Below are 25380 nucleotides of genomic sequence, written 5' to 3' on the forward strand. Positions count from 1 at the left end.
TATAGTGTTCAAGCCTACAAACATGCTAGCTGCAACATCATGCAGATCAACTATACTGTACCAAGAATTAAGCAAATACATATGTAGTCCATACATCATAAAAATTTAGAGAGTTCAACATACTAAACTTATACTAAACCAAGACTTTTAGTAACGATCAGAACCAATATGGCAGTTTACTGATTTAGAGCAAGATTATTAGTAAAAAATTATTTACTCATTTCAAAAAGACACAAACCTCATATTCATGAAGAAACATTATGGAAAATTTCTGTAACAACAAAAATCAGTGTTAAAGGGCCACTATTAAGAGTAAAACTACATTTGCAAGCAAACTTTTGGCTTTCCTCTCTCAGCAAGTGAACGAAAGAAATTTTAAAAAATATAGTTTGCTGCCTGAAAAACCTGCAAATAGGCCATAATACCTTCAGAAAGCAAATATAGCTTAATATGCACCTCTAACTATGCACGCTTTCAGTCCTAACCAACATTTCTCAAATTCAAATATTTCGCGACGACTTGCCTTTAACCCTTTGACTGTCGCGGCCGTATATATACGTTTGTGAGGTACCGTGTTTGACGTATATATACGTGTACTCATAAATTCTAGCGGCTTCAAATCAGGCAGGAGAAAGCTAGTAGGCCCACATGTGAGAGAATGGGTCTGTGTGGTCAGTGTGCACCACATAAAAAAAATCCTGGAGCACGCAGTGCATAATGAGAAAAAAAAAACTCCGACCGTTTTTTTTAATTAAAATGCCAACTTTGTGGTCTATTTTCGTATAGTATTTGTGGTTGTATTCTCGTTTTCATGGTCTCATTTGATAGAATGGAAACTATATTATAGAAATGGAGGTGATTTTGATTAATTTTACTATAAAAAGAACCTGGAAATGGAGCACAAAGTACAGGAAATGTTTGATTTTTGCCGATGTTCAAAAGTAAACAAATGATGTCATTGTCCAATAAATGTCCAAATAGCCATTCTAATACGCAGTCATGAATGGGTTGATGTAATTTTTACAATTATTACAGTATTGCAGTAGTCTGCATAACAGTAAATCTTCTATTTTTTGTTTGAATAAAATTTCAAAATAAAAAGCAAGAGTAATATCACAGGGACCTGGAGACATGACTGATGAACAAAGAAAATCTTATTTTAGAGCCAGGAATGTCTGCATTGTTCATTCTGGACCTTATTTTGAAATTGTCGTATTTTTTAATTTTCGTGAAATTGGCCAAATTGCAAATTTCTGACCATGTTATTGGGTAGTTGAAATTGGTAAATGGGCAGTTTCTTGTGCTCAATCGATAGAAAAAATAGAGTTCTGAAGAAATAGTTATGAGTTTGGTTGACTGGAATAACGGAATTAGCTGAAAATAGGGCTCAAAGTGGGCGAAATTGCCGATTTTTAAATATCGCCGAAGTCGCTAACTTCGCGAGAGCGTAATTCCGTCAGTTTTCCATCAAATTTCGTTTTTTTGGTGTCTTTACAATCGGGAAAAGATTCTCTATCATTTCATAAGAAAAAATAATTTTTTTTTTTTTCGAATATTTTGCGACACCAGGAGCAACTTCAGGATTGGGCCCTTCGACAGTCAAAGGGTTAACCCTTTCAAAGTGTCGTACATACATCTATGTTATTGATGGCAGCGTTGCTCACGCAGAACCATGGTTTGAGCACACCACTCTCAAATGTGCTGCAAGTGGTAAATTTTGACCTACACATGAGAATGGGTCTGTGTGGAGTGTGTGAACAATATTAAAAATCCTACCCCTTGCAGTGTGCATGGTCGGAAAAGCAAACCTCTAACATAATGACTGGTTTAAAATAGCAACTAAGGTGTTTTCTAGGGTGGTTTTTATACTTTTACTGGTTGCTTCTGGGAGTCAATTGGTAGAAAAGAAGACATACAAGTGAAATAGAAATAATTTTTGGTCAGTTTCAGGAATGAAACTAACTTCAAATAGTAATGGAAATATTCGATTTTTGGGCAATTTTCCCATCCTTCCCAGTTTGCTTTATGGATTTTTGCAAGGTTTGCTTCAATTATTGGGACAGCCTAAACCATGATCAATCATTCTTGGTTATATTTTATGCAAGAAACATTAAAAACTTGGATTTTTGTGTGATGATGGATTCATAATGGAGGATAAGTGTAATAAAGGAGACGCCTGGGGACATGATTAATGAACAGAGGAAAGGACACTTTAGTGGCAGGAATGTCTAGTGTTTGTTTTGGACTAGTTTTTAAACTGAAATTACCAACACCCATGCATTTTATAGGATTGTTCTCATAGTTGAATAGGCAGTTTCTTCTACTCAGACAGAATGGAAGGCATACTAGCAAAACAGCTACAAATTTGGTTTAATTAAGCACTGGACTCTCAGTGGCCAAAATCACCAATGCATAAATTACACTTAGTCTGCCAAATTTGTGCCTGCATAATTCCATATGTATTTATCAAATTTCACATTTTTTGTGTCATTACCTTCAGAACAAGATTCTCTACCGTTCCAAAAAAAAAAATTTTTTTTCTTTTTGAAAAATAATGACACTGTTAGCACGTTTTTAATTATGGGGACAGCGACAGTGAAAGGGTTATGTTCTCAGGCTAGCCTTCACATCATTCACATGCAATACCATTCATTTCTGTATACTGTACTGTATACCCATTAATAAATTTGTAACTCCAAACATCTATGTACAACCCTTTTGCATTTTCATCCTTCCAATTTTCCATCCTCAATTCAACCCAGAATAGGAAAAACTCCTTTCTTTATTAATCAAACATGGCATATCAAATGTAACTCACATCAACTAGAGGAAATGAAGAAATATAAATTCATATTCAAAATTCTCATATTATTCACGTACAGGTGCTCCTTGACTTACAATTGTTCGACTTGTGATATTTCCACTTAACGATGGTATAAAATCAATTACTTTGGAGCTGAAACTAAAGATAATTACCCAGTATGATGGCAGCATGTCCGTAACTTGTACTAGTACCATCCAGCTACAACCTGCTCAACGTACGACCACTCATACTTATGACCGTATGTCTGGCAGCAGGGCTGGGCGGGCCGATGTATACCTCCGTATGACAGTTGACTGCTACTCACAGCAACGCGCCATCTCAAGAGACCTCTCACATCACTCAGGCAGCATCACTGAGATACCCTGCCCTATCAGCAGCATCATACTGTGTTGACTGTACTGTATGTAAGTACCTGGACAGTAAATTTCACCATGGCCCCTAAGAGGAAGTCTGAATCTTGCACTGGAGTTTGTAAATAACAAAAAAGGCACAATACCGTGACTGGAACGATACACAAATAACCCGCACATAAAAGAGAGAAGCTTACGACGACGTTTCGGTCCGATTTGGACCATTGACAAAGTCACACGTCGTCGTAAGCTTCTCTCTTTTATGTGCGGGTTATTTGTGTATGTACTGGAGTTTGTGTTGTACACAGTGTTTCTCCTAAACTTTACAGTATAAAATACAGTACTAAAAGCATAAAAAGTAAAGTAAAAATTAAATACAAAAATAAAACAATCATTACAATAACTGTCATGTTGATATACAGTAGTAAAATATTTAGTAAAAGTAACATACGATATTATGTAGGTACTTTATGTAGCAAAGGTTTGACATTAAGTCCTACCCAGTATTTTGACAATTTTCTAAGGCTCAACTTGCATCCATTCTGACTTATGACCAGTTGGTCGGAACCAAGCTCGGTCGTAAGTTGGATGGCACTAGTATTCATATACTACATGTACTTAATTTTCAATACTGGTATTTAGTTAATTATAGTAATTATTTGTTTATTTACTTATTCAATGAAAGTAGTTACTTATTTTCTTATTTGTTTAGTACGTATTCATATCTGACTTGCGATGGGCTCATGGGAATATAGCTTCCTTGTAAGTCAAGGAGTACCTGTACATACCTGGTAGTAATGTTACTACAAAGCCAATACATGCTTAGCACTTTGGGCAAAGCTTAACACAGGAAATTATTTAAATATATTAAAAATAAGTATAATTCTAAGCATAATTTAGAGGGTTGAGAAGGGGCTATTTGGGTGGTTTGGGCAATTAGGGAGGATGGAGTGGAATAAGGCAACTAAAAAGGTATATAGATCTAGGATGGGAGGAGGAGAGATAGCTGTCATCCTAGGATGATAATTATCCCTCTAACACACCATACCATGGGTGGGGTTTGAACCCGCAGTCAGAGTCTCAAAACTCCAGACCAGTTTGTTTGCAATTGTGTCATTACGATTTCATGACCCTCTAACACATAACAGGCATGTGTGAGAGCTGTTAGATAGGAGTAAGTGGAGAAGTTGTTTTCATGACTTGATATGATGCTGGTGTGTGAGCAAGGTAACATTTATCAAGGGATTCAGGTAAACTGGTTAGCCAGACTCATGTCCTAGACACAGGAAGAGCAGTGCCTGCACTCTAAAGAAGGGGTGAGGGTGCTGCAGTTCAGAGGGTCATCTGACCTCATATCAGAATACTGCTGGCAAGACAGCAACTGCACAAGTGATTCAAAGTTCAATTCAAAGTTTATTCTCTATAAGGATTACAATGCTGAGTTTACAGAATTTGGTTATTGTGTGGTTTACATGTAGTAAAATAATGATTACAGAGTGTACCACTAGAACACCTAGCATGGCTAGGCATTTCGGGCAGACTTAGTTTAATTCTTAATTTTAAAATATTACAAATTATGAGGTAAGTTGGTATTATGGCTAAGTGACTAAATACTAGTTTGAGAGTTTAGCAATGTGAATGCTTTTGTTTTGGCACAGTACATAGTTTCAGTATTGGAGTATCACAGGATTCATTATTTTAAGATTGAGATTAATATTTCTGTTTATGGTCAAATGGGTGAGTGAGTGTAAGTGTGAACCACCAGGTGGTATTCATGACAGTGGAATATATTTCCTCTTTTTTTCTGGGGGAGGGGGAGTTGTCCTACCTGTGGGAGATGGTAAGTGTATATAAATATGTATATGTATAGTAGCATAGAGGTTAGGTGTAGGGCAGGTAAGGTGTACAAAATGCTTAATGACATCACCTGACAGCTGTGTGCTGATGGCCTACAATCACTTTAGCTAAAACCAGGATACTGAAGCTCCTCATATTCTGAATTACTACCAATGTATTGTTAAGCCAGATGGCAGCAGATTCTAAAACAGTGTTTATTTAAATCTTCCTTGATAAGTCTGGCCTCATTCTAACTTATCAAGTGGCTTCATTCCACTTAATGAGGCAGATTGAGGTCAGACTTACCACATACTTTCCATATACCTTTCATATACACTTGAAGTGCTCTGAGTGTTTGCCTACTGCCTACTCTCAGCCCTGGGCCAAGTTTGTCTGTGCTTGCCTGATCAACCAGGCTGTTACTGCCAGGAGCCCACGGCTCATATGTTCATCACAGCCTGGATGATCTGGCACATGTACAGAACATTACACTGATCTACAAATTTTGAACAGTTTCACAATCAAAATTTGTAGATCGACTGGATAAAAGAAACTGTAAGTTCTTTTTTTGACATTTACACACTGTGGTTATAGGAAACTGCACACAAGGTTTAAACAATTATGCATTGAGATTTATATCAAGAACCTTTTCCCTGTACAGTTTCTTTACCCTCCTCCCTTCCCAGGTCAAAGATAACACTGGCCTGAATCCATATCTTTACAAATAGAGCCAGTTTGCAACTTTAAGTAGCATTTCCATTTTCAGTGACTCAAGAAGAGGGTTGGAATAGTTTTAAAAATGCAGTATTAGAATGTGGGGCAGAAGTTTGTGGTTATAGGAGGGTGGGGGCAGGTGGAAAGAGGAGTGATTGGTGGAATGATGAAGTAAAGGGTGTGATAAAAGAGAAAAAGTTAGCTTATGAGAGGTTTTTACAAAGCAGAAGTGTTATAAGAAAAGCAGAGTATATGGACAGTAAAAGAAAGGTGAAGAGAGTGGTGAGAGAGTGCAAAAGGAGAGCAGATGATAGAGTGGGAGAGGCACTGTAAAGAAATTTTAATGAAAATAAGAAAAAATTTTGGAGTTAAACAAGTTAAGAAAGCCTAGGGAAAGTATGGATTTGTCAGTTAAAAACAGAGTAGGGGAGTTAGTAGATGGGGAGAGGGAGGTATTAGGTAGATGGCGAGAATATTTTGAGGAACTTTTAAATGTTGAGGAAGAAAAGGAGGTGGTAATTTCATGCACTGGTCAGGGAGGTATACCATCTTTTAGGAGTGAAGAAGAGCAGAATGTAAGTGTGGGGGAGGTGCATGAGGCATTATGTAGAATGAAAGGGGGTAAAGCAGCTGGAACTGATGGAATCATGACAGAAATGTTAAAAGCAGGGGGGGATATAGTGTTAGAGTGGTTGTTACTTTTGTTTAATAAATGTATGAAAGAGGGTAAGGTACCTAGGGATTGGCAGAGAGCATGTATAGTCCCTTTATATAAAGGGAAAGGGGACAAAAGAGATTGTAAAAATTATAGAGGAATAAGTTTGAGTATACCAGGAAAAGTGTACGGTAGGGTTATAATTGAAAGAATTAGAGGTAAGACAGAATGTAGGATTGCGGATGAGCAAGGAGGTGTCAGAGTGGGTAGGGGATGTGTAGATCAAGTGTTTACATTGAAGCATATATGTGAACAGAATTTAGATAAAGGTAGGGAAGTTTTTATTGCATTTATGGATTTAGAAAAGGCATATGATAGAGTGGATAGGGGAGCAATGTGGCAGATGTTGCAAGTATATGGAATAGGTGGTAAGTTACTAAATGCTGTAAAGAATTTTTATGAGGAGAGTGAGGCTCAGGTTAGGGTGTGTAGAAGAGAGGGAGACTACTTCCCGGTAAAAGTAGGTCTTAGACAGGGATGTGTAATGTCACCATGGTTGTTTAATATATTTATAGATGGGGTTGTAAAAGAAGTAAATGCTAGGGTGGTCGGGAGAGGGGTGGGATTTAATTATGGGGAATCAAATTCAAAATGGGAATTAACACAGTTACTTTTTGCTGATGATACTGTGCTTATGGGAGATTCCAAAGAAAAATTGCAAAGGTTAGTGGACAAGTTTGGGAATGTGTGTAAAGGTAGAAAGCTGAAAGTGAACACAGAAAAGAGTAAGGTGATGAGGGTATCAAATGATTTAGATAAAGAAAAATTGAATATCAAATTGGGGAGGAGGAGTATGGAAGAAGTAAATGTTTTTCAGATACTTGGGAGTTGACGTGTCGGGGGATGGATTTATGAAGGATGAGGTTAATCATAGAATTGATGAGGGAAAAAAGGTGAGTGGTGCATTGAGGTATATGTGGAGTCAAAGAACGTTATCTATGGAGGCAAAGAAGGGAATGTATGAAAGTATAGTAGTACCAACACTCTTATATGGGTGTGAAGCTTGGGTGGTAAATGCAGCAGCGAGGAGACGGTTGGAGGCAGTGGAGATGTCCTGTTTAAGGGAAATGTGTGATGTAAATATTATGCAGAAAATTCGGAGTGTGGAAATTAGGAAAAGGTGTGGAGTTAATAAAAGTATTAGTCAGAGGGCAGAAGAGGGGTTGTTGAGGTGGTTTGGTCATTTAGAGAGAATTGATCAAAGTAGAACGACATGGAAAGCATATAAATCTATAGGGGAAGGAAGGAGAGGTAGGGGTTGTCCTAGAAAGGGTTGGAGAGAGGGGGTAAATGAGGTTTTGTGGGCAAGGGGCTTGGACTTCCAGCAAGCGTGCGTGAGCGTGTTAGATAGGAGTGAATGGAGACGAATGGTACTTGGGACCTGACGATCTGTTGGAGTGTGAGCAGGGTAATATTTAGTGAAGGGATTCAGGGAAACCGGTTATTTTCATATAGTCGGACTTGAGTCCTGGAAATGGGAAGTACAATGCCTGCACTGTAAAGGAGGGGTTTGGGATATTGGCAGTTTGGAGGGATATGTTGTGTATCTTTATATGTATATGCTTCTAAACTGTTGTATTCTGAGCACCTCTGCAAAAACAGTGATTATGTGTGTGTGGTGAAAGTGTTGAATGATGATGAAAGCATTTTCTTTTTGGGGATTTTCTTTCTTTTTTGGGTCACCCTGCCTCGGTGGAATACGGCCAACTTGGAAAAAAAAAATTCAAAACATTTTCACTGTACATGTAGACCAGTGTAATCAGGTATCTATCAGGGCCCGGTAGCTAAAGCTCCCGTTTCACACACGAAGGGCCCAGGTTCAATTCCCGGCGGGTGGAAACATTTCGACACGTTTCCTTACACCTGTTGTCCTGTTCACCTAGCAGTAAATAGGTACCTGGGTGTTAGTCGACTGGTGTGGGTCGCATCCTGGGGGACAAGATTGAGGACCCCAATGGAAGTAAGTTAGACAGTCCTCGATGACACACTGATTTTCTTGGGTTATCCTGGGTGGCTAACCCTCCAGGGTTAAAAATCCGAAAGAAATCTTATCTATTCCAGAGTACTTTCCAGTACCTTAGATGTTTTATTGATTACATGTAGGCCATAAATATTCTTTGCACATTTTCCAGCTCTGAAATCTTGCATTGAAGGCAGAGAGTACACAACTTTTAAACACCTTGTAATTCCTTTTTTTTTTTTTTTTTTTTTTTTTTTATTTTTATAACTGTTCTTTCAATATTATCCCTCTCCTCATTTCTCATTCTCTCAGATATGGGGACAGAAGCTGTGACTTGACCCCTACAACCATAATTAGGCAAGTACACTCTACTAAATTCACTTAACTTCTTTGCATTTAACCCGTAAACGGTCCAAGCAGATCTACGTTTACATGTGTAGTGCTACAAAAGTAGATGTACGTTTTTTACCTATTTTCAAATATAACAAAAAAAAAAGTAGATCAAAGTTTTTTTACACATTTTCAAATGTAGAAAAACAAAAAGATCTACTTTTTTACATACTTTCAAATGTTGAAAAAACGTATATACATGTATACATTTGGACCAGGTTAAACACTCCTACCACTTTCAACTTTATTCCATGATGATAGAAAATCTAGCTTACAGTACATTCATTACCAATCGCTTCTTTCCTAACATTCATAATTCATCCACACACATTCAAACAACCCAACCTCAAAATTTCCTACTTTTACATTTTAGTAATTACTTACATAAAAAGAGGTAATCAGCCCTTTGTTTCTGGAATATTAGTTACCTTTGACAAAACTACTGGGAGGGAATTCTAACCCACTTTCCCAGGGAAATGAAAAGGAAACTTTGCAGAACAAGAACTACGTACGTATTACAAAACATAAAAAAAAGAAAAGCTAGTGTATACCGAATGTAAACTAGTTTGTTAGGATGACGTCATGAGAAAAAAAACAGCAAACCTGACCGCAAATTATTTAACAGGTTTCCATTTCACACTCGTATAACAGGATGGTAATATTGTACCATACCTCCTTATATGGCTGCTGTCTATCAGCCCACTACCTACTACAGTTATGATCGCAACTCAGGTAAATGAAATACAGTGGACCCCCGGTTAACGATATTTTTTCACTCCAGAAGTATGTTCAGGTGCCAGTACTGACCGAATTTGTTCCCATAAGGAATATTGTGAAGTAGATTAGTCCATTTCAGACCCCCAAACACACACGTACAAACGCACTTACATAAATACACTTACATAATTGGTCGCATTCGGAGGTGATCGTTATGCGGGGGTCCACTGTACATCACACTCAAAATCAAAACTTTAAACAAGAGTTACCTACCACAGGAAACCACAGTATGTGAACGTCCACATGCTATGTGTAGTGCTTTCTCAGGTTTGAGGGCTGAAAAATTTAAAATGAATAAATTATAATTTTACAATACACACTGGGGTCAAAGAAACTGTCAATAGTTACCTATACAGGGGTATATGAGGCGAATATAATTTCTACATGGTGTACAGTATTTCATATCTTTACCATTCCTAGGCAAACCAAAATTTATGGATCAACTCTATCCTGGATAAGTGAACAAAACTGCAATGTTTGAACATTTAATCAACAAAATGAAAAATTGTGGAAGCCTTTGATAAGAGGAGTGATATAAAGTCAAATAATGTCTAGGTACTGTATAAGCATAATACAGTAATATTTTTTGCTATTATTAACACATCAACCGTTTCCCACCAAGGCAGGGTGGTCCGAAAAAGAATAACTTTCATTATCATTCACTCCATCACTGTCTTGCCAGAGCTGCACTTACACTACAGTTATAAAGCTGCAACGTACCTTTACCTTTGATATACCTTTGAAGAGTTTCGAGAATTTATCTACTCTCTGAGCCTGGCCTTGGGCCAGGCTCATCTGGTGCCTGCCTGGTCAACCAGGCTGTTGCTGCTGGAGGCCTGCTGCCCCACATATCCATCACAGTCTGGTTGATCTGGCACCTGGTGAAGATACTTGTCCAGTTTCCTGTAGAATGCTTCTACACTTGTTCCAGCCATGTTTCTGATATCTGGTAGGATGTTGAATAGTCTGGGACCCTGGATGTTGATACAGCGTTCCCTTATTGTCCCCACCGCACCCCTGCTCCTCACTGGGTTTATTTTACACTTCCTCCCGTATCTCTCACTCCAGTATGTTATGGCAGTGTGCAGATTTGGGACCAGGCCCTCAAGTATTTTCTAGGTATACATTATCATGTATCTCTCTCTCCTCCTCTCCAATGAATACACGTTCAAGGCTTGCAGGTATTCCCAGTAGTTTAGGTGCTTTACAGGCTCAATGTGAGCCATAAACGATCTCTGTATCTGCTCCAGCTCCAATATTTCTCCTGCTGTGAACAAGGCCATCAGCATTGAGCAATATTCTAAGCGAGGGAGCACTAGCGATTTGAAGAGTGTCACCATCGGCATTATTTCCACTGTTTTGAAAGTTATCAATACCCACCCCATCATCTTCCTGGTTGTCGTGATCTTTGTCTTGTTATGGTCTTTAAAAGAAAGGTCCGCTGACATACAGTGGAACCTCAAATTTCGAACTTAATCTGTTCCAGAAGCTAGTTCTAAAGTCGAAAAGTTTGAAAGGCAAAGCAATATTTCCCATTAGAAACAATGGAAATACAATTAATCCGTTCCAGAAACCCAAAAATATTCACAAAAAAATACATTTTATAGATAGTATTACATTACAGTTTTGCATACACAACAAATATAGTGTACAATTATTAATAAATTTAAATAAACATATAAAATAACATTTTTACTTACCTTTACTGAAGATTGGTGATGGCATCTGGAAGATAGGGAGGAGGAGAGAGGGAGTTGGGGTTAGTGTTTGGAAGGGAAATCCCCCTCCATAAGGATTTTAGGTATCCAAGTCCTCTCTGGGGTTACTTCCCTTCTCTGTCTTTTAATGCCACTAAGACCAGCTTGAGAGTCACTGGACCCCTGTTCCACAAAATAACTGTCCACAGTCCTCTGTTTCTGGCACCTCTAAGATTTCCCTAAAATGGGACATGGTTCTGTCACTGAACTTGTTACAAAGATGGCTTGTTTCAGCTTGCTCAGGGTGGTACTTCTCCACAAACATTTGGACATCATTCCATTTGGCGCAAATCTCCTTAATCTTTGAATCGGCATGAGACTTCCTTGCCTTTTCACAAGAAATCATCGCTGAAACACTATCACCTGCCATCTCTTTATCCTTGATCCACACCAGCAGCAACTTCTCAACTTGACTGATTGTCTGTGGTCTTTTTTTGGTTAGCATATCAACACCTTTCACAACATCAGCTTCCTTGATTTGTTCTTTCTTTGCCAGGATAGAAGCGATGGTCGACTTGTTTTTCCCGTACATCCTGGCAAGCCCAACAAGTCACACACCACTCTCATACTTATGTATTATTTCCTTCTTCACATCTGTGGTGTTTCTCACTTTTTTTACCACAGGGGTACCACTAGCAAGTTTCTTTGGGCCCATGGTAGCTTATTTCATAGTTCCACAAGCACTAAACACAACGAAATAATCGTAAAATGTTTGAACGAGACCACTGGTTAGTGTTCACTTAAGCATCAACAAAGCCAGACTGGCTCATGGTGCCTGCGCGGGGACATGGACAGAGCGGGCTGGCGGACAGGTTCGGTACCTGGCGGTTCAAAAGAAGGGGCAAGTTCGATAATAGGGACAAAGTTGGTTCGAAAAAAGCAGTTGAAAGGCGAAGAGTTCGATAAGCGATACGTTCGAAATTTGAGGTTCTACTGTAATTATTCCTAGGTCATTTACATGTTCCTTACATTCTATTTGGTGACCCTCTTGAGTTTTGTATATAGTGTTCCTTTTGAGTTCTTCATTCTTTCCATACCTAAGCAGCTGGAATTTATCACCATTGAACATCATGTTGTTCTCCACTGCCCACTGGAAAACCCTGTTTATATCTTCCTGTACTTTTTCAGTGTCCTCTACCGTGGTGACTTTCATGCTTATTTTAGTGTCATTTGCAAATGATTATACAAAAGTGTGCGGGGTGTTTTTTGTCTGTCTGCTATGAGGATGAGAAACAGCAGAGGTGCCAGGACAGTGCCTTGGGGCACTGAGTTTTTGACCTCGCTGATGCTGGATCTTGCCCTGTTCACTACTACTTTTTTTCTGTGTTAGGAAACCAAAAATCCATCTGCCGACCTTCCCCATAATGTCCATGTCTTTCATTCTATACGCTATCATTCCATGATCGCATTTGTCAAACGCCTTTGCAAAATCTGTGTAAATCACATCTGCATTTTGGCTGTCTTCCAATGCCTCCGTAATTTTGTCATAATGGTTCAGCAGCTGTGACAGACATGATCATCCTGCTCTAAAACCATGCTGGTTCAGGTTATGTTGGTTGTGCTGCTCCATGAAATTTGTAATCTGCCATCTCATCACTCTTTCGAAGATTTTTATGATGTGCCAGGTTAGGGCTACTGGTCTGTAATTTTTAGCTAGTGCTCTACTACCTCCCTTATGCAAAGGAACTATGTCTGCACTCTTTAAGGCCTCTGGTATTTCACCTAGAACTAAGCCCTTTCTCCAAAGAATACTGTGGGCTCGTGCTAGTGGTACTTTGCACTTCTTCATAAACAGAGCATTCCATGAATCTGGTCCAGGTGCTGAGTGAGTGGGCACATTTTCCATTTCCTTTTGGAAAATTATGGGATTTGTACTAATGTCACTTAGTTGGTCTGCATGGCCTTCTTCTGAAGTGAAAAATATTTCTGCATTTTCTACCTTGCTGTCATTTAGTGGGTTGCTGAACACCGACTCATACTGTTCTTTTAGGATTTCACTCATTTCCTGTTCATCGTCAGTATACGAGTCTCCTCTCAGTAGTGGTCCAATTCTACAGGTAGTTCTTAGCTTGGATTTTGCATAAGAATAGATATATTTTGTGTTTCTTGCACTATCCTGTATGGCCCTTTGTTCCCTTTGTACTTCTTCTGTGAGGTATGAGGTGTAACACCCCTTCATCAACACCTCTCATTAATGAACCTTTCATTGGCAGATTTCAGCAATTTCAAACAAAAAAAATTGGCTAGACAAATGTTGGAAGCATTGGACAAAATGGACAAGTCTGAAATTCCACATTTTTGTTTGCAGCGATGGTGTAAGGTTGTCTCAAGTATCAGACCAAGCTCGATGGCTCAGACAATTGTTCAGTACAGGCCAGAGAAACCACTTCCAGGCCATCTGTTTTCATTCCCCCACCCCCAAGTCACAGGCCACCCATGCCAGTTTGTTGTTAGTGCTCACTCAAACAAACATGTCATTCAGTCTCGCATTTTCCCTGGACTTAAGAGCATTTTGTGACATTAACATACTAACTAAAGTAAAATTAACAGTGAGTTCTAAAGCAAGCGTTGGTGCAAAGAGGAAACATGTGGTCCTCAAAGTTAAGAAGAAATGAACTAATAAAAGTAGAGTCTGGCCTCTCAATGACAAGTACATGAGGAATATGGTTTTAAGAAACTGTCTGGTATGCATAAAAGCATGTAGTGTCAAAACCAATGGTAATGAAAAGGTTACAGAGAGATCTCTCACAAAACTTCTGTAACCTTCTCACTACCATTGCTTTTGACACTGCTTGCTTTAATTTGACAATTCATTCTACTAAACTACATCACAGACTATGCTCTTAAGTTTAATGTAGATGTTCAGCTCAGACTCAGAATGAAAGTTATTCAGAGACCACTATCACTCACAGCTGTTTACACGTCATCCTTCCACCACAAAAACACAAGTAAAATTGCTGGGTATCAAGTACAGAAGTAAAATTACTGTAAATCACATACAGTAAGTACTACAAAATTACTATACATTACAGCACTTTGGGTTACAATACCCGTATTTTTAGTATCCAGTTGTCTTCTGCATCAGCAGACCATATCAGCTAGTTCAGAAGACAATCACATCAAGAAAAATTAGTATCATAATTCGGAAGTTTCAGACAATTGGTAATGTCATACACTCCCAACCTCCCTATTTGTCTGTTAATAAAAGGGTTCAAGGTACTAAGATGAGAAACCACATTGTAAAAAAAATGAAATGCAGTTAAGAGATTTGTATATTTCAGCCGGAGTCAGACATTCTTCAGGAGGAGACCATTTGCTGGAAAGGATCCCAGACCAAAACTAAAACATACATATCTCTTTTTACCTTCGTTTCATTTTAAGCCAAATGGTGTCTTACCTTTTATTGGTCAGAAGAGGGGTTGTTGAGGTGGTTTGGTCATTTAGAGAGAATGGATCAAAGTAGAATGACATGGAAAGCTTATAAATCTATAGGGGAAGGAAAGAGGGGTAGGGGTCGTCCTCGAAAGGGTTGGAAAGAGGGGGTAAAGGAGGTTTTGTGGGCGAGGGGCTTGGACTTCCAGCAAGCGTGCATGAGCGTGTTAGATAGGAGTGAATGGAGACGAATGATACTTGGGACCTGACGATCTGTTGGAGTGTGAGCAGGGTAATATTTAGTGAAGGGATTCAGGGAAACCGGTTATTTTCATATAGTCGGACTTGAGTCCTGGAAATGGGAAGTACAATGCCTGCACTTTAAAGGAGGGGTTTGGGATATTGGCAGTTTGGAGGGATATGTTGTGTATCTCTATACGTATATGCTTCTAAACTGTTGTATTCTGAGCACCTCTGCAAAAGCAGTGATAATGTGTGAGTGTGGTGAAAGTGTTGAATGATGATGAAAGTATTTTCTTTTTGGGGATTTTCTTTCTTTTTTTGGGTCACCCTGCCTCGGTGGGAGACGACCAACTTGTTGAAAAAAAAAAAAAAAATACTGTAAGAACAAAACAGATGAAAATATTAATAACAAAATTATTGAAGTTTTCTGTACCTTCTGTCAGGATCCAAAAGAATGCTGCTCAGAAGGAAACATACTGAAAAGACAGAAGTTTAACTTACATTTTACACATGATGGTTTGTTGACAGGTTTGGTGGAGCCAAGACCTAGCTGTCCCATATCATTACTACCAATCATAAATACCCGACCGCTTTCTGAAAGAGAGATGAATGAAAGGCAAATTTTCACTTTAATGTACTCATACTAAGCAAACATTCTGAAAAAGCTGTAACTTAAACATCACTGAGAACTAAATTAACATGTAATGCTGTTTAAAACAGAGGGTGATATAAACTTTAACAAATGTGCCATGAAAAAACAACTGCATTCTGAACTGTTTTAACTGAAATATTAAAAAAAAAAACTGTCTGCATAATATATACTACTGTATAGTGAACATGCTATTCATTCACTCAAACAACAAACAGTAGTTTGAAGAGCCCTTACTACTGTTGCACATACAGTACAGTACAACTACAACCATGATTCAATTGATTTCTTTATTTCCTAATTGTGACTACAATATTTTACCTATTACTATTTACAGCCACAGAGCTATGCTTGTGAAATCCTGAACGTTTTGATTTGTCTTGCATATTTTTTTTTAAATTTTCAAGCGACTGCAGCTACTGCTACAAACAATAAATGAACTATATACTGACCATAAGGGTAATAAACTCTAGTTACCCACATTCAATGGTAGAGAAATAACATGAATATTTTGTCGACTTAGACACTCCTCGGCACCTGTGGAGAGTCTCTAGCTAAACCAGATGTACAGTACTGGCATTAGTTCTATATTGTTGAATGTCAGTTACTCAAATCTATATTTCTAATTTGTCTAATAATGAAACACCTGTTGCTTAAGGTTTACTTCAAAAGCTGTGTTTGCTTTTGCTATGGGTTTTCCAAAAAGTACTGTTGCTTATAATATGCCCAAATAAGTAGAGCAATGTAATACTAGATGAAACGGTATATATATATACATATTCCCAACAAGTACAAAGACTTAGTATGCGGCTTTATCAAGTCATGACTTGATAAAGCTCAAAACAACAAAACACTGTCCCAAAAGCTTGTTCTAGAACCTGCGTCTGCCTTCAAATTAAATGTAACACAGCCTCTCCTCACTTAATGACAGAGTTCCGTTCCTAAGACCACATCAGTAAACGAATTCATCGGTAAGTGAGGAGCATACTATAATGGTAGTGGGTTTGTGTCAACCATTTTTGATATTGGTTTAATGTCACCTTTGCACCATTAATAACATTTCTGGTATATTTTTAAATGTTTATACAGTAGTGTACTGTATATTGTAATAAACAGAACAGAGGAAATCAGCTCTAATATACTTCATATAAGTATGCATACTGGTCAGAGAGCCCATCGTAAGTCTGTGTCATCGGTAAACGAGTACATACGTCACTAAGCGAGTAGAGGCTGTAATGTATTTTTCCTGAATGAAACAGTTAGTACACACCTGTAACAACACCAGTATGCTCATCGCCACATGCCAGTTCTGTGATTATATCATTTTTAATCCAAAACTTTGAGGGGGCATTATTGGCAAACCTGCTCTTGCCAAAAGTAAAGACAGCTCCAGTATCTGAAAAAAAAAAAAAAAAAAAAAAAAAAAAAAAAAAAAAAAAAAAACTTGAATTTAAATTTAAATTAGAACTATGACAATGGTTCCTCAGCAAATTTCAGCCATCAATTATAGTTTCATGTGTACAACATCAAGTATATTTTACAAATAAGACATTCTGTAGTGAAATGGTAAAAACAACCTAATGAAACCCACATATTCCAACCTAAAATAATTTAATCTTACTTCACCATCAGCACATATGCATCTTTATTTACGTTCTACCAGATGCAAGACTTAGCTCAATATTACATTAAGAAATAACTAGTTCAAATGTGCTGTGCAACCAAAATAAGTGTATATTATTTTTGTCAGTACAGTATCTCCAAAATTAACAGTTTTCACAAGAAATACTTATTTTGTAATGTACATAGTTTTTGTGTTTTTTTTTTTTTCAACAATTCAGCCATCTCCCACCTATGCAGGGTGACCCAAAAAGAAAAAATCCCCAAAACAAAAATACTTTCATCATCATTCAACACTTTCACCTCACTCACACATAATCACTGTTGTTGCAGAAGTGCCCAGATACAACAGTTTAGAAGCATATATAAAGATACAATATAAAAAGTGACCTGTATTGTATGTATTGTAAAATGTAAACTAATGTCAAGTATTACACAGTCCTAAACTATATATAACAATAAATTATTATATTCATGGGCAGTGCTAAACACTGAGGGCCTCACTCAGCACTTGGGGAATGGAAGGTAACAAAGTTTGATCAAATGGGAAAGTTTGCTATAAATTCTTGTCATCAAGTGCCCTTTACTAACATTGAGGCACCTTCCTTGAAGGGCTCTGTGAAGCAATTAAACAAATTATTTGGTAACATGCAAAATGGCTCAAACATCACATGGACAAAATTCTTGCCTTTGGACAGCGAGGATTCAACAGAAGTCCACAGTTGATTTGCCTTATTATTACTACTATATATTAAAATCAAGGGCTAAACCTGCAAGTCATACAGCTGTTTTATCTTCTAAAAGCAAGAATGGATCAATATGTGTCAAAATGCATTACCCCTTCAGCCTTCCAGTACTGGGGAAATGGCTCCTTAATGTTTCTTTAACATCAGGTGAAACTTTAAATGTTAATTATTAACAATTATGAGTGTTACAAAATTAATATATTAGTTACATAAAAATCAGTTAACTGTTTATGAATATATTAGTTACACATTTCCTTTATTTTTATTAGCATTAAAGAACAAAATACAAAAATTAATACAGCTGTACATCAGTTACATTGATAGCAGTTTTTATTTTTTTTATTATCACACTGGCCGATTCCCACCAAGGCAGGGTGGCCCGAAAAAGAAAAACTTTCACCATCATTCACTCCATCACTGTCTTGCCAGAAGGGTGCTTTACACTACAGTTTTAAACTGCAACATTAACACCCCTCCTTCAGAGTGCAGGCACTGTACTTCCCATCTCCAGGACTCAAGTCCGGCCTGCCGGTTTCCCTGAATCCCTTCATAAATGTTACTACTAATAATACAGTGGAACCTCGACTTACGAGTGCCCCAACATAAGAGTTTTTTGAGGTATGAGCCATCACTCGGTCAATTTTTTGCTCTGAGTTACGAGCCAAAGCCGAGTTATGAGCGAGCTTCAGAACACAGCAACTAGTTGGCGCAGCAAATGCCACAACATCCACTCAGCAGTACACGTTTACCTCACTGTGGAAGCATTTCTCGTGTTGTGCTTGCATTTTGTGCAGTTATTTTGCCAAATATCTTTTTTCTAACCATGGGTCCTAAGAAAGTAAGTGCAAAGGACAGTGCCGAGAAGAAAAAGAGGACGATGTCCACTGAATTAAAGCATGAAATCATAGATAAACATGAGCGAGGTGTGCGGGTTGTGGACTTGGCCAGGCAGTAGTACCAGCGTAGCACTTCTATGATATGTACGATACTAAAGCAGGAGTCGATAAAGGCTATAGTGCCAGCCAAGGACTTTACAATTATTTCTAAGTTGCAGACCTCTGTCCATGAAAAGATGGAGAAGCTGTTGATGTGGTTGACGGAGAAGCAGCTCGCAGGAGATACCGTGACTGAGGGTATCCTCTGCGAGAAGGCACGAGGCATTTACACTGATTTGCTGCAGGAGACCCCAGGCACTTCAACAGATGAAGCATTGGAAAAATCGTTTAAAGCCAGTCGGGGCTGGTTTGACAATTATAAAAGGAAGACTGGTATTCACTGTGTCATCAGGCATGGTGAAGGACCGAGCTCTGATGTGAAAGCAGCTGAGGATTACCTCAAAACTTTTGCAAAAGTGATAGCAGCTGAAGGATACATCCCCCAGCAAGTCTTCAACTGTGACGAGACAGGGCTCTTCTGGAAGATGCCAAGGACGACTTACATAAATGCAGAGAAGCTGCTGCAAGGCCACAAACCCATGAAGGATAGGTTAACACTCACACTGTGCACCAATGCGAGTGGCGACTGCAAGATCAAGCCACTGCTGGTATATCATTCGGAAAACCCCAGAGCCGTTAAGTCACACAAGATTCTAAAAGAAAAACTGCACGTTATGTGGAAGGCAAACCCGAAGGCGTAGGTCACCAGGCAGTTCTTCATGGAGTGGGTAAACCTGGTCTTTGGTCCTGCCAGTAAGAAGTATCTCCAGGAAAATAACCTGCCCCTGCAAGCCATTCTCATCCTGGACAAAGCACCTACTCACCCACAGAACCTTGAAGATGACATCCTTGAAGAGTTCAAGTTTATAAAGGTTCTCTACCTTCCACCCAACACCACCCCTATCCTGCAGCCCATGGACCAGCAGGTGATTTCTAATTTCAAGCTCTTCACTAAGCACCTGTTCTGCCGCTGCTTTGACATGACAGAGCACAAACTTGACCCTTTGAGAGTTCTGGAAGAACCACTATAACATCATGATATGCCTCAGAATTATAGATATGGCCTGGCAGGGTGTTACAAGGAGGACCTTGACCTGTGTGGAAGAAGCTGTGGCCTGAGGTTGTGTCCAAAAGGGACTTCGAAGGATTTGAACCCGAAGAGGCAGTGGTAGAGGAGATTGTGTCCCTCGGAAAGTCCATGGGCATGGAGGCGGATGAAGATCTAAATGAGATCGAGGAGCACTCCAAGGAGTTGACGACAGAGGAGTTAGATGAATGACATATGCAGCAGCACATGTAGGTTTTGCAAGAAATTCATACCATGGAGGAGCCAGATGTGAAGGGAGTTATCTCTACAAGTGAGATACACTGTAAAGGAAATGTTGGGAATCTTGGAGAGACTTTGAGTTTATTGAAAAGAAACACCCAGAGAAAGTTGCAACTGGTCATGCATCGGTGCTATTCAATGACACTTGCCTAACTCATTTCTGAAACATTTTGAAAGGGAGGATGAAACAAGCCTCCTTGGACAGGTTTTTATTGAAACTCCCTGCAGATGAAAGTGAGGAAAGCATGGAGAAAAAGGAAAAAATCAGTAAAAAGTGAAGTGAAACGAAATTAAAACAAACTGTAGCAATTAAATTCAGCAATAAAGTGTAGCATTAAGAGTGTAGCAAGTAGCCTATCTTTTCCACCCTCCACCATTTGTTCTCTAAGGTAAATACACACTCTTTATAAAACAGGTTTATTTCTCTACATTCTCTGTTATGTTTCATTATGTTTTTATACAATATTTCTTATTTATAAATACATTGTTTCAGTGTTTTCCTTATGAAACTAGTGATCTAGTGCAGTTAGCCCCACAAACACTCCGTTTTCAGAAGGGGAAGATATGGTCAGAGCAGAAGCGGCCGCCACCACTTGTCACACGACATTTTATTTATTCTAGAGTATATATCATGTTTCTATGTTATTTATATTGTTTATTATGTCATACTAGATCAATTATGATAGATAAATAAGCCATAGAGTTTATATTAGCATTATACATGTGTATTAGGTTGGTTTCATAATGGACATTATGTTGTGCAAATACAAGAAACTAACTTAAGCATAATGAAACCCAATCAAAAATAACCTAACATAACACAGCCTTATTCCAACAGCAGGAGATGGGACTGATACACCTTATTTATATTACATTCATCTTTGTTTAGTCACTGTGATTGGCCACAAACATCAAGACTAACCAATGACTGGGTTATCCTAGGTAATTTACACATGTTACTTATGCATGATAATTTGTGTAACTGTATTAATGTGTACCAACCTAAATAAACTTACTGACAAATCCCCAAATAAATTATTTTTGCAAATACATCTAGTAAGTTTTTATTTAATATTTTTTACAATGGTCTTGAGGGCAAATAGGTGTTATTTACCTGGAGAGAGTTCTGGGGGTTAACGCCCCCATGGCCCGGTCTGTGACCAGGCCTCCAGGTGGATCAGAGCCTGATCAACCAGGCTATTACTGCTGGCTGCACTCAATCTAACGTACGAGCCACAGCCCAGCTGGTCAGGTACCGACTCTAGGTGCTTGTCCAGTGCCAGCTTGAAGACTGCCAGGGATCTATTGGTAATCCCCCTTATGTGAAATTGCCGACCTAGAAAATGTACAGAGAACTTTCACGGCGCGCATAACGGAGATAAAACACCTCAATTACTGGGAGCGCTTGAGGTTTCTAAACCTGTATTCCCTGGAACGCAGGAGGGAGAGATACATGATTATATACACCTGGAAAATCCTAGAGGGACTAGTACCGAACTTGCACACGAAAATCACTCACTACGAAAGCAAAAGACTTGGCAGACGATGCACCATCCCCCCAATGAAAAGCAGGGGTGTCACTAGCACGTTAAGAGACCATACAATAAGTGTCAGGGGCCCGAGACTGTTCAACTGCCTCCCAGCACACATAAGGGGGATTACCAACAGACCCCTGGCAGTCTTCAAGCTGGCACTGGACAAGCACCTAAAGTCAGTTCCTGATCAGCCGGGCTGTGGCTCGTACGTTGGTTTGCGTGCAGCCAGCAGCAACAGCCTGGTTGATCAGGCTCTGATCCACCAGGAGGCCTGGTCACAGACCGGGCCGCGGGGGCGTTGACCCCCGAAACTCTCTCCAGGTAAACTCCAGGTATGTATGCTGGGAGGCAGTTGAACAGTCTCGGGGCCCCTGACACTTATTGTATTGTCTCTTAACGTGCTAGTGACACCCCTGCTTTTCATTAGGGGGATGTTGCATCGTCTGCCGAGTCTTTTGCTTTCGTCGAGTGATTTTCGCGTGCAAGTTCGGTACTAGTCCCTCTAGGATTTTTCAGGTGTATATAATCATGTATCTCTCCCTCCTGCGTTCCAGGGAGTACAGGTTCAGGAACTTCAAGCACTCCCAGTAATTGAGGTGTTTTATCTCCATTATGCGCACCATGAAGGTTCTCTGTACATTTTCTAGGTCAGCAATTTCACCTGCCTTGAAAGGTGCTGTTAGTGTGCAGCAATATTCCAGCCTAGATAGAACAAGCGACCTGAAGTGTGTCATCATGGGCTTGGCATCCCTAGTTTTGAAGGTTCTCATTATCCATCCTGTCATTTTTCTAGCATATGCGATTGATACAATGTTATGATCCTTGAAGGCGAGATCCTCCGACATGATCACTTCCAGGTCTTTGACGTTGGTTTTTCGCTCTATTTTGTGGCCGGAATTTGTTTTGTACTCTGATGAAGTTTTAATTTCCTCATGTTTACCATATCGGAGTAATTGAAATTTCTCATCGTTGAACTTCATATTGTTTTCTGCCCATAAAAAGTATGCTATGCACATTTAACACTGAATGTGGACTTCTAGCTCTGCCTCAAGCATCAGTGATGACTGATGAATTTCCCAATGTTTTCTTCCCAGACAGGACCCTCATCTTCATCACACAGCTCACTGGGATATTGGTCAGGGCACAATACATTAGCTCTTACAGGTTTACTTGGAATTTACCTGGAGAGGGTTTTGGGGGTCAATGCCCCTGTGGCTCGGTCTGAGACCAGGCCTCATGGTGGATCAGGGTATGATCAACCAGGCTGTTACTGTTGGCTGCACACAAGCTGACGTACGAACTACAGCCAGGTTGGTCAGGTACTGACTTTAGGTGCCTGTCCAGTGCCTTCTTAAAGACAGCCAGGGCTCTATTGGTAATACCCCTCATGTATGCTGGGAGGCAGTTGAACAGTCTTGGGCCCCAGACACTTATTGTGTTGTCTTTCAATGTACTTGTGGCACCCCTGCTTTTCATTGGGGGAATGTTGCATTTCCTGCCGAGTCTTTTGCTTTCATAGGGAGTGATTTTCGTGTGCAGGTTTGGTACCAATCCCTCCAGGACCTTCCAAGTGTATATTATCATATAGCTCACTCGTCTGCATTCCAGGGAATACAGATCAAGGTGTGGGGATAATTACAACTGGAATTACTGAAAGTGGCAGATAGAGAATGGCAACTGAAATTAAATCATGTTTGAAAATTGCTCACAATCAGTGTCCAGAATATCTTGCTGCAAATTTTGTTGTGGTAAGGAACCAAATCTAGTATTGTACTATGGAAAATGAACACAATTTTGTAATACCTACATTATGTGGTCAGGACTCGGACACCTTTTATTATACAGCAATAAAGAAGTGGAATGGATTGCCTGAGCATGTCAAGGCCAGTATTAGCAGGAAGAGAACTATAAGGTTCTAATGAATGAAGCTACATTAAGGCAGGAAAGTTATTTCTCATATAGTTAACATTTGTGCACCTATTACATTCAGATGATTTACTCTCTTTAATGTTCATGTAAACTACTTGGTTTACTTTATCTCTAACGTATCTCAAAGTTTATTTAGGTACAAGTACACATAATTACAATTATCATACCTAGTAACATACATGTAACTTACCTAGGATAACCCAAAAAAAAAGTCAGAGTGGTTAATTTCCATTTTAATTGATTTCATGCAGATTATTTTGTTAATTTTATCTGTATGGTTATAATTATGATTGATTTCAAGGGTATCTAAGAGCTAGGCAGCTAATAGTATATTACAAAGGCTTCAGTGGAAATCAACATTTTTTGGGGGGGTTAACCTAGGTAATTCACACACGTTACTTTGCAAGGCAGTTGTAATCTCCCAAAACTTAATTAAATGTGCCTGTGTGATTGTACCTAAATGAACTTAGGACTGGTGTGCGAGTATTATCATGGGGAGCGCTAAACCCGCAGGAATTATACAGCGCCTGTGTGTGGGGGGGGGTTGAAACGGAATAAGGCTGGATTTTGTTTCTGTTTCCTTTTTGTACGACGTTACCTCGGGATTACCTGGGGATTACCTGGAGTTTACCTGGGGTTTACCTGGAGTTTACCTGGGGTTTACCTGGAGTTTACCTGGGGTTTACCTGGCCAGATTTGGGCAAAATCTTCACTAGACTTCCGGAAGCAGGACTCACACACGTGACTTCACAAAACTTCAACGTCAATCATCAACTTTGGCTACCCCAAATCAAACATGAATTACTTCAATTGGAGTCCCTGAATATTGTCAGGGGCAACACATCCATCTGGCCACCCATGCTCACACACACCACCATTATATCTCCAAGCATCACAAACATAAAAACAATCACAATGCTGGAAGCTGTCAAAGAGACACCAAAAAAAAAAAAAAAAAAAGAAGGAATGTTCACCTGGAATGTCGAAGTCTGCGTCAACTGCCATGTCTGAGTGAGGACTGAAGAGTTCCAAGTCAGGGAGGGATCAATGTGCTGCTGCTGCTGCTGCTGCTCCACCACATATCACTCATTATAACTCATTAACCAACAATTATGGACAATTTTTGCGTGTTTGTTGGTAATAACCATAAATACTGAACCTTCATGATCAGAGTCAAAATTCTCAGACGTGTCTGAGGCAAGAACTGTCAATCCAGTACAAATAAGCCTTTTTTTACAATGGTCTTTAGGGCACAAAGGTATTATGGACACACATGTACAGTACATAATGTAACTTTCCGGTCGAGTCCTTGAATTAACCGGCTTATCATAGCTCTGCATAATGGGGAGCGCTAAACCCGTAGAGAATATACAGCGCCTGTGGGAGGGGGGGCTGGAGGCAATCAGGCTTAATTCAAGGAACTGGGGTAGATCCACTTCCCCAGATCAAGAGCCCCTGATAAGCATCAAGGAACCTCCCATGAGTGGTTCACCTGCATAAGCCCGTGTATAACTAATCATCCTGCATAATTGCTATGTTAGATAATCATTGCTAACTCATTCTAACATTATATAGACGAGAGTGGCCACACAATGCGGTATATCTACCACGATTGTGATTTGTTAATCTTTCCGAGTGATTAACTTAAGTGGTTGTATCATTAGGTAATTATGTAAATTGTTATTACTATGATAGCCTTGC

General features: G+C 39.3%; 1 protein-coding gene across 4 annotated transcripts in view; it reads right to left on the reverse strand.

Annotated features, from left to right (window-relative positions):
• Positions 1 to 24866, reverse strand: part of LOC128690451 (X-linked retinitis pigmentosa GTPase regulator) — an 83597-nt gene extending 58731 nt beyond the window's left edge. Inside the window, exons 1-4 of one of the 4 annotated variants that reach the window (XM_070089739.1) lie at positions 24654 to 24866; positions 16858 to 16983; positions 15440 to 15532; positions 9780 to 9842 (exon numbers count right to left, since the gene is read on the reverse strand). In XM_070089739.1, the coding sequence (XP_069945840.1) occupies positions 9780 to 9842; positions 15440 to 15532; positions 16858 to 16983; positions 24654 to 24684 (313 nt within the window). In that variant the 5' untranslated portion in view covers positions 24685 to 24866. Of the gene's footprint in view, positions 1 to 9779; positions 9843 to 15439; positions 15533 to 16857; positions 16984 to 24365; positions 24545 to 24653 lie in introns of those variants that run through there. The other 3 variants (XM_070089741.1, XM_070089740.1, XM_070089742.1) reach the window with 3 other exon arrangements.
• Between the last annotated feature and the right edge of the window lie 514 nt (positions 24867 to 25380).

The sequence above is a fragment of the Cherax quadricarinatus genome, chromosome 29 (assembly GCF_038502225.1).
Source record: "Cherax quadricarinatus isolate ZL_2023a chromosome 29, ASM3850222v1, whole genome shotgun sequence".
NCBI lineage: Eukaryota > Metazoa > Arthropoda > Malacostraca > Decapoda > Parastacidae > Cherax > Cherax quadricarinatus.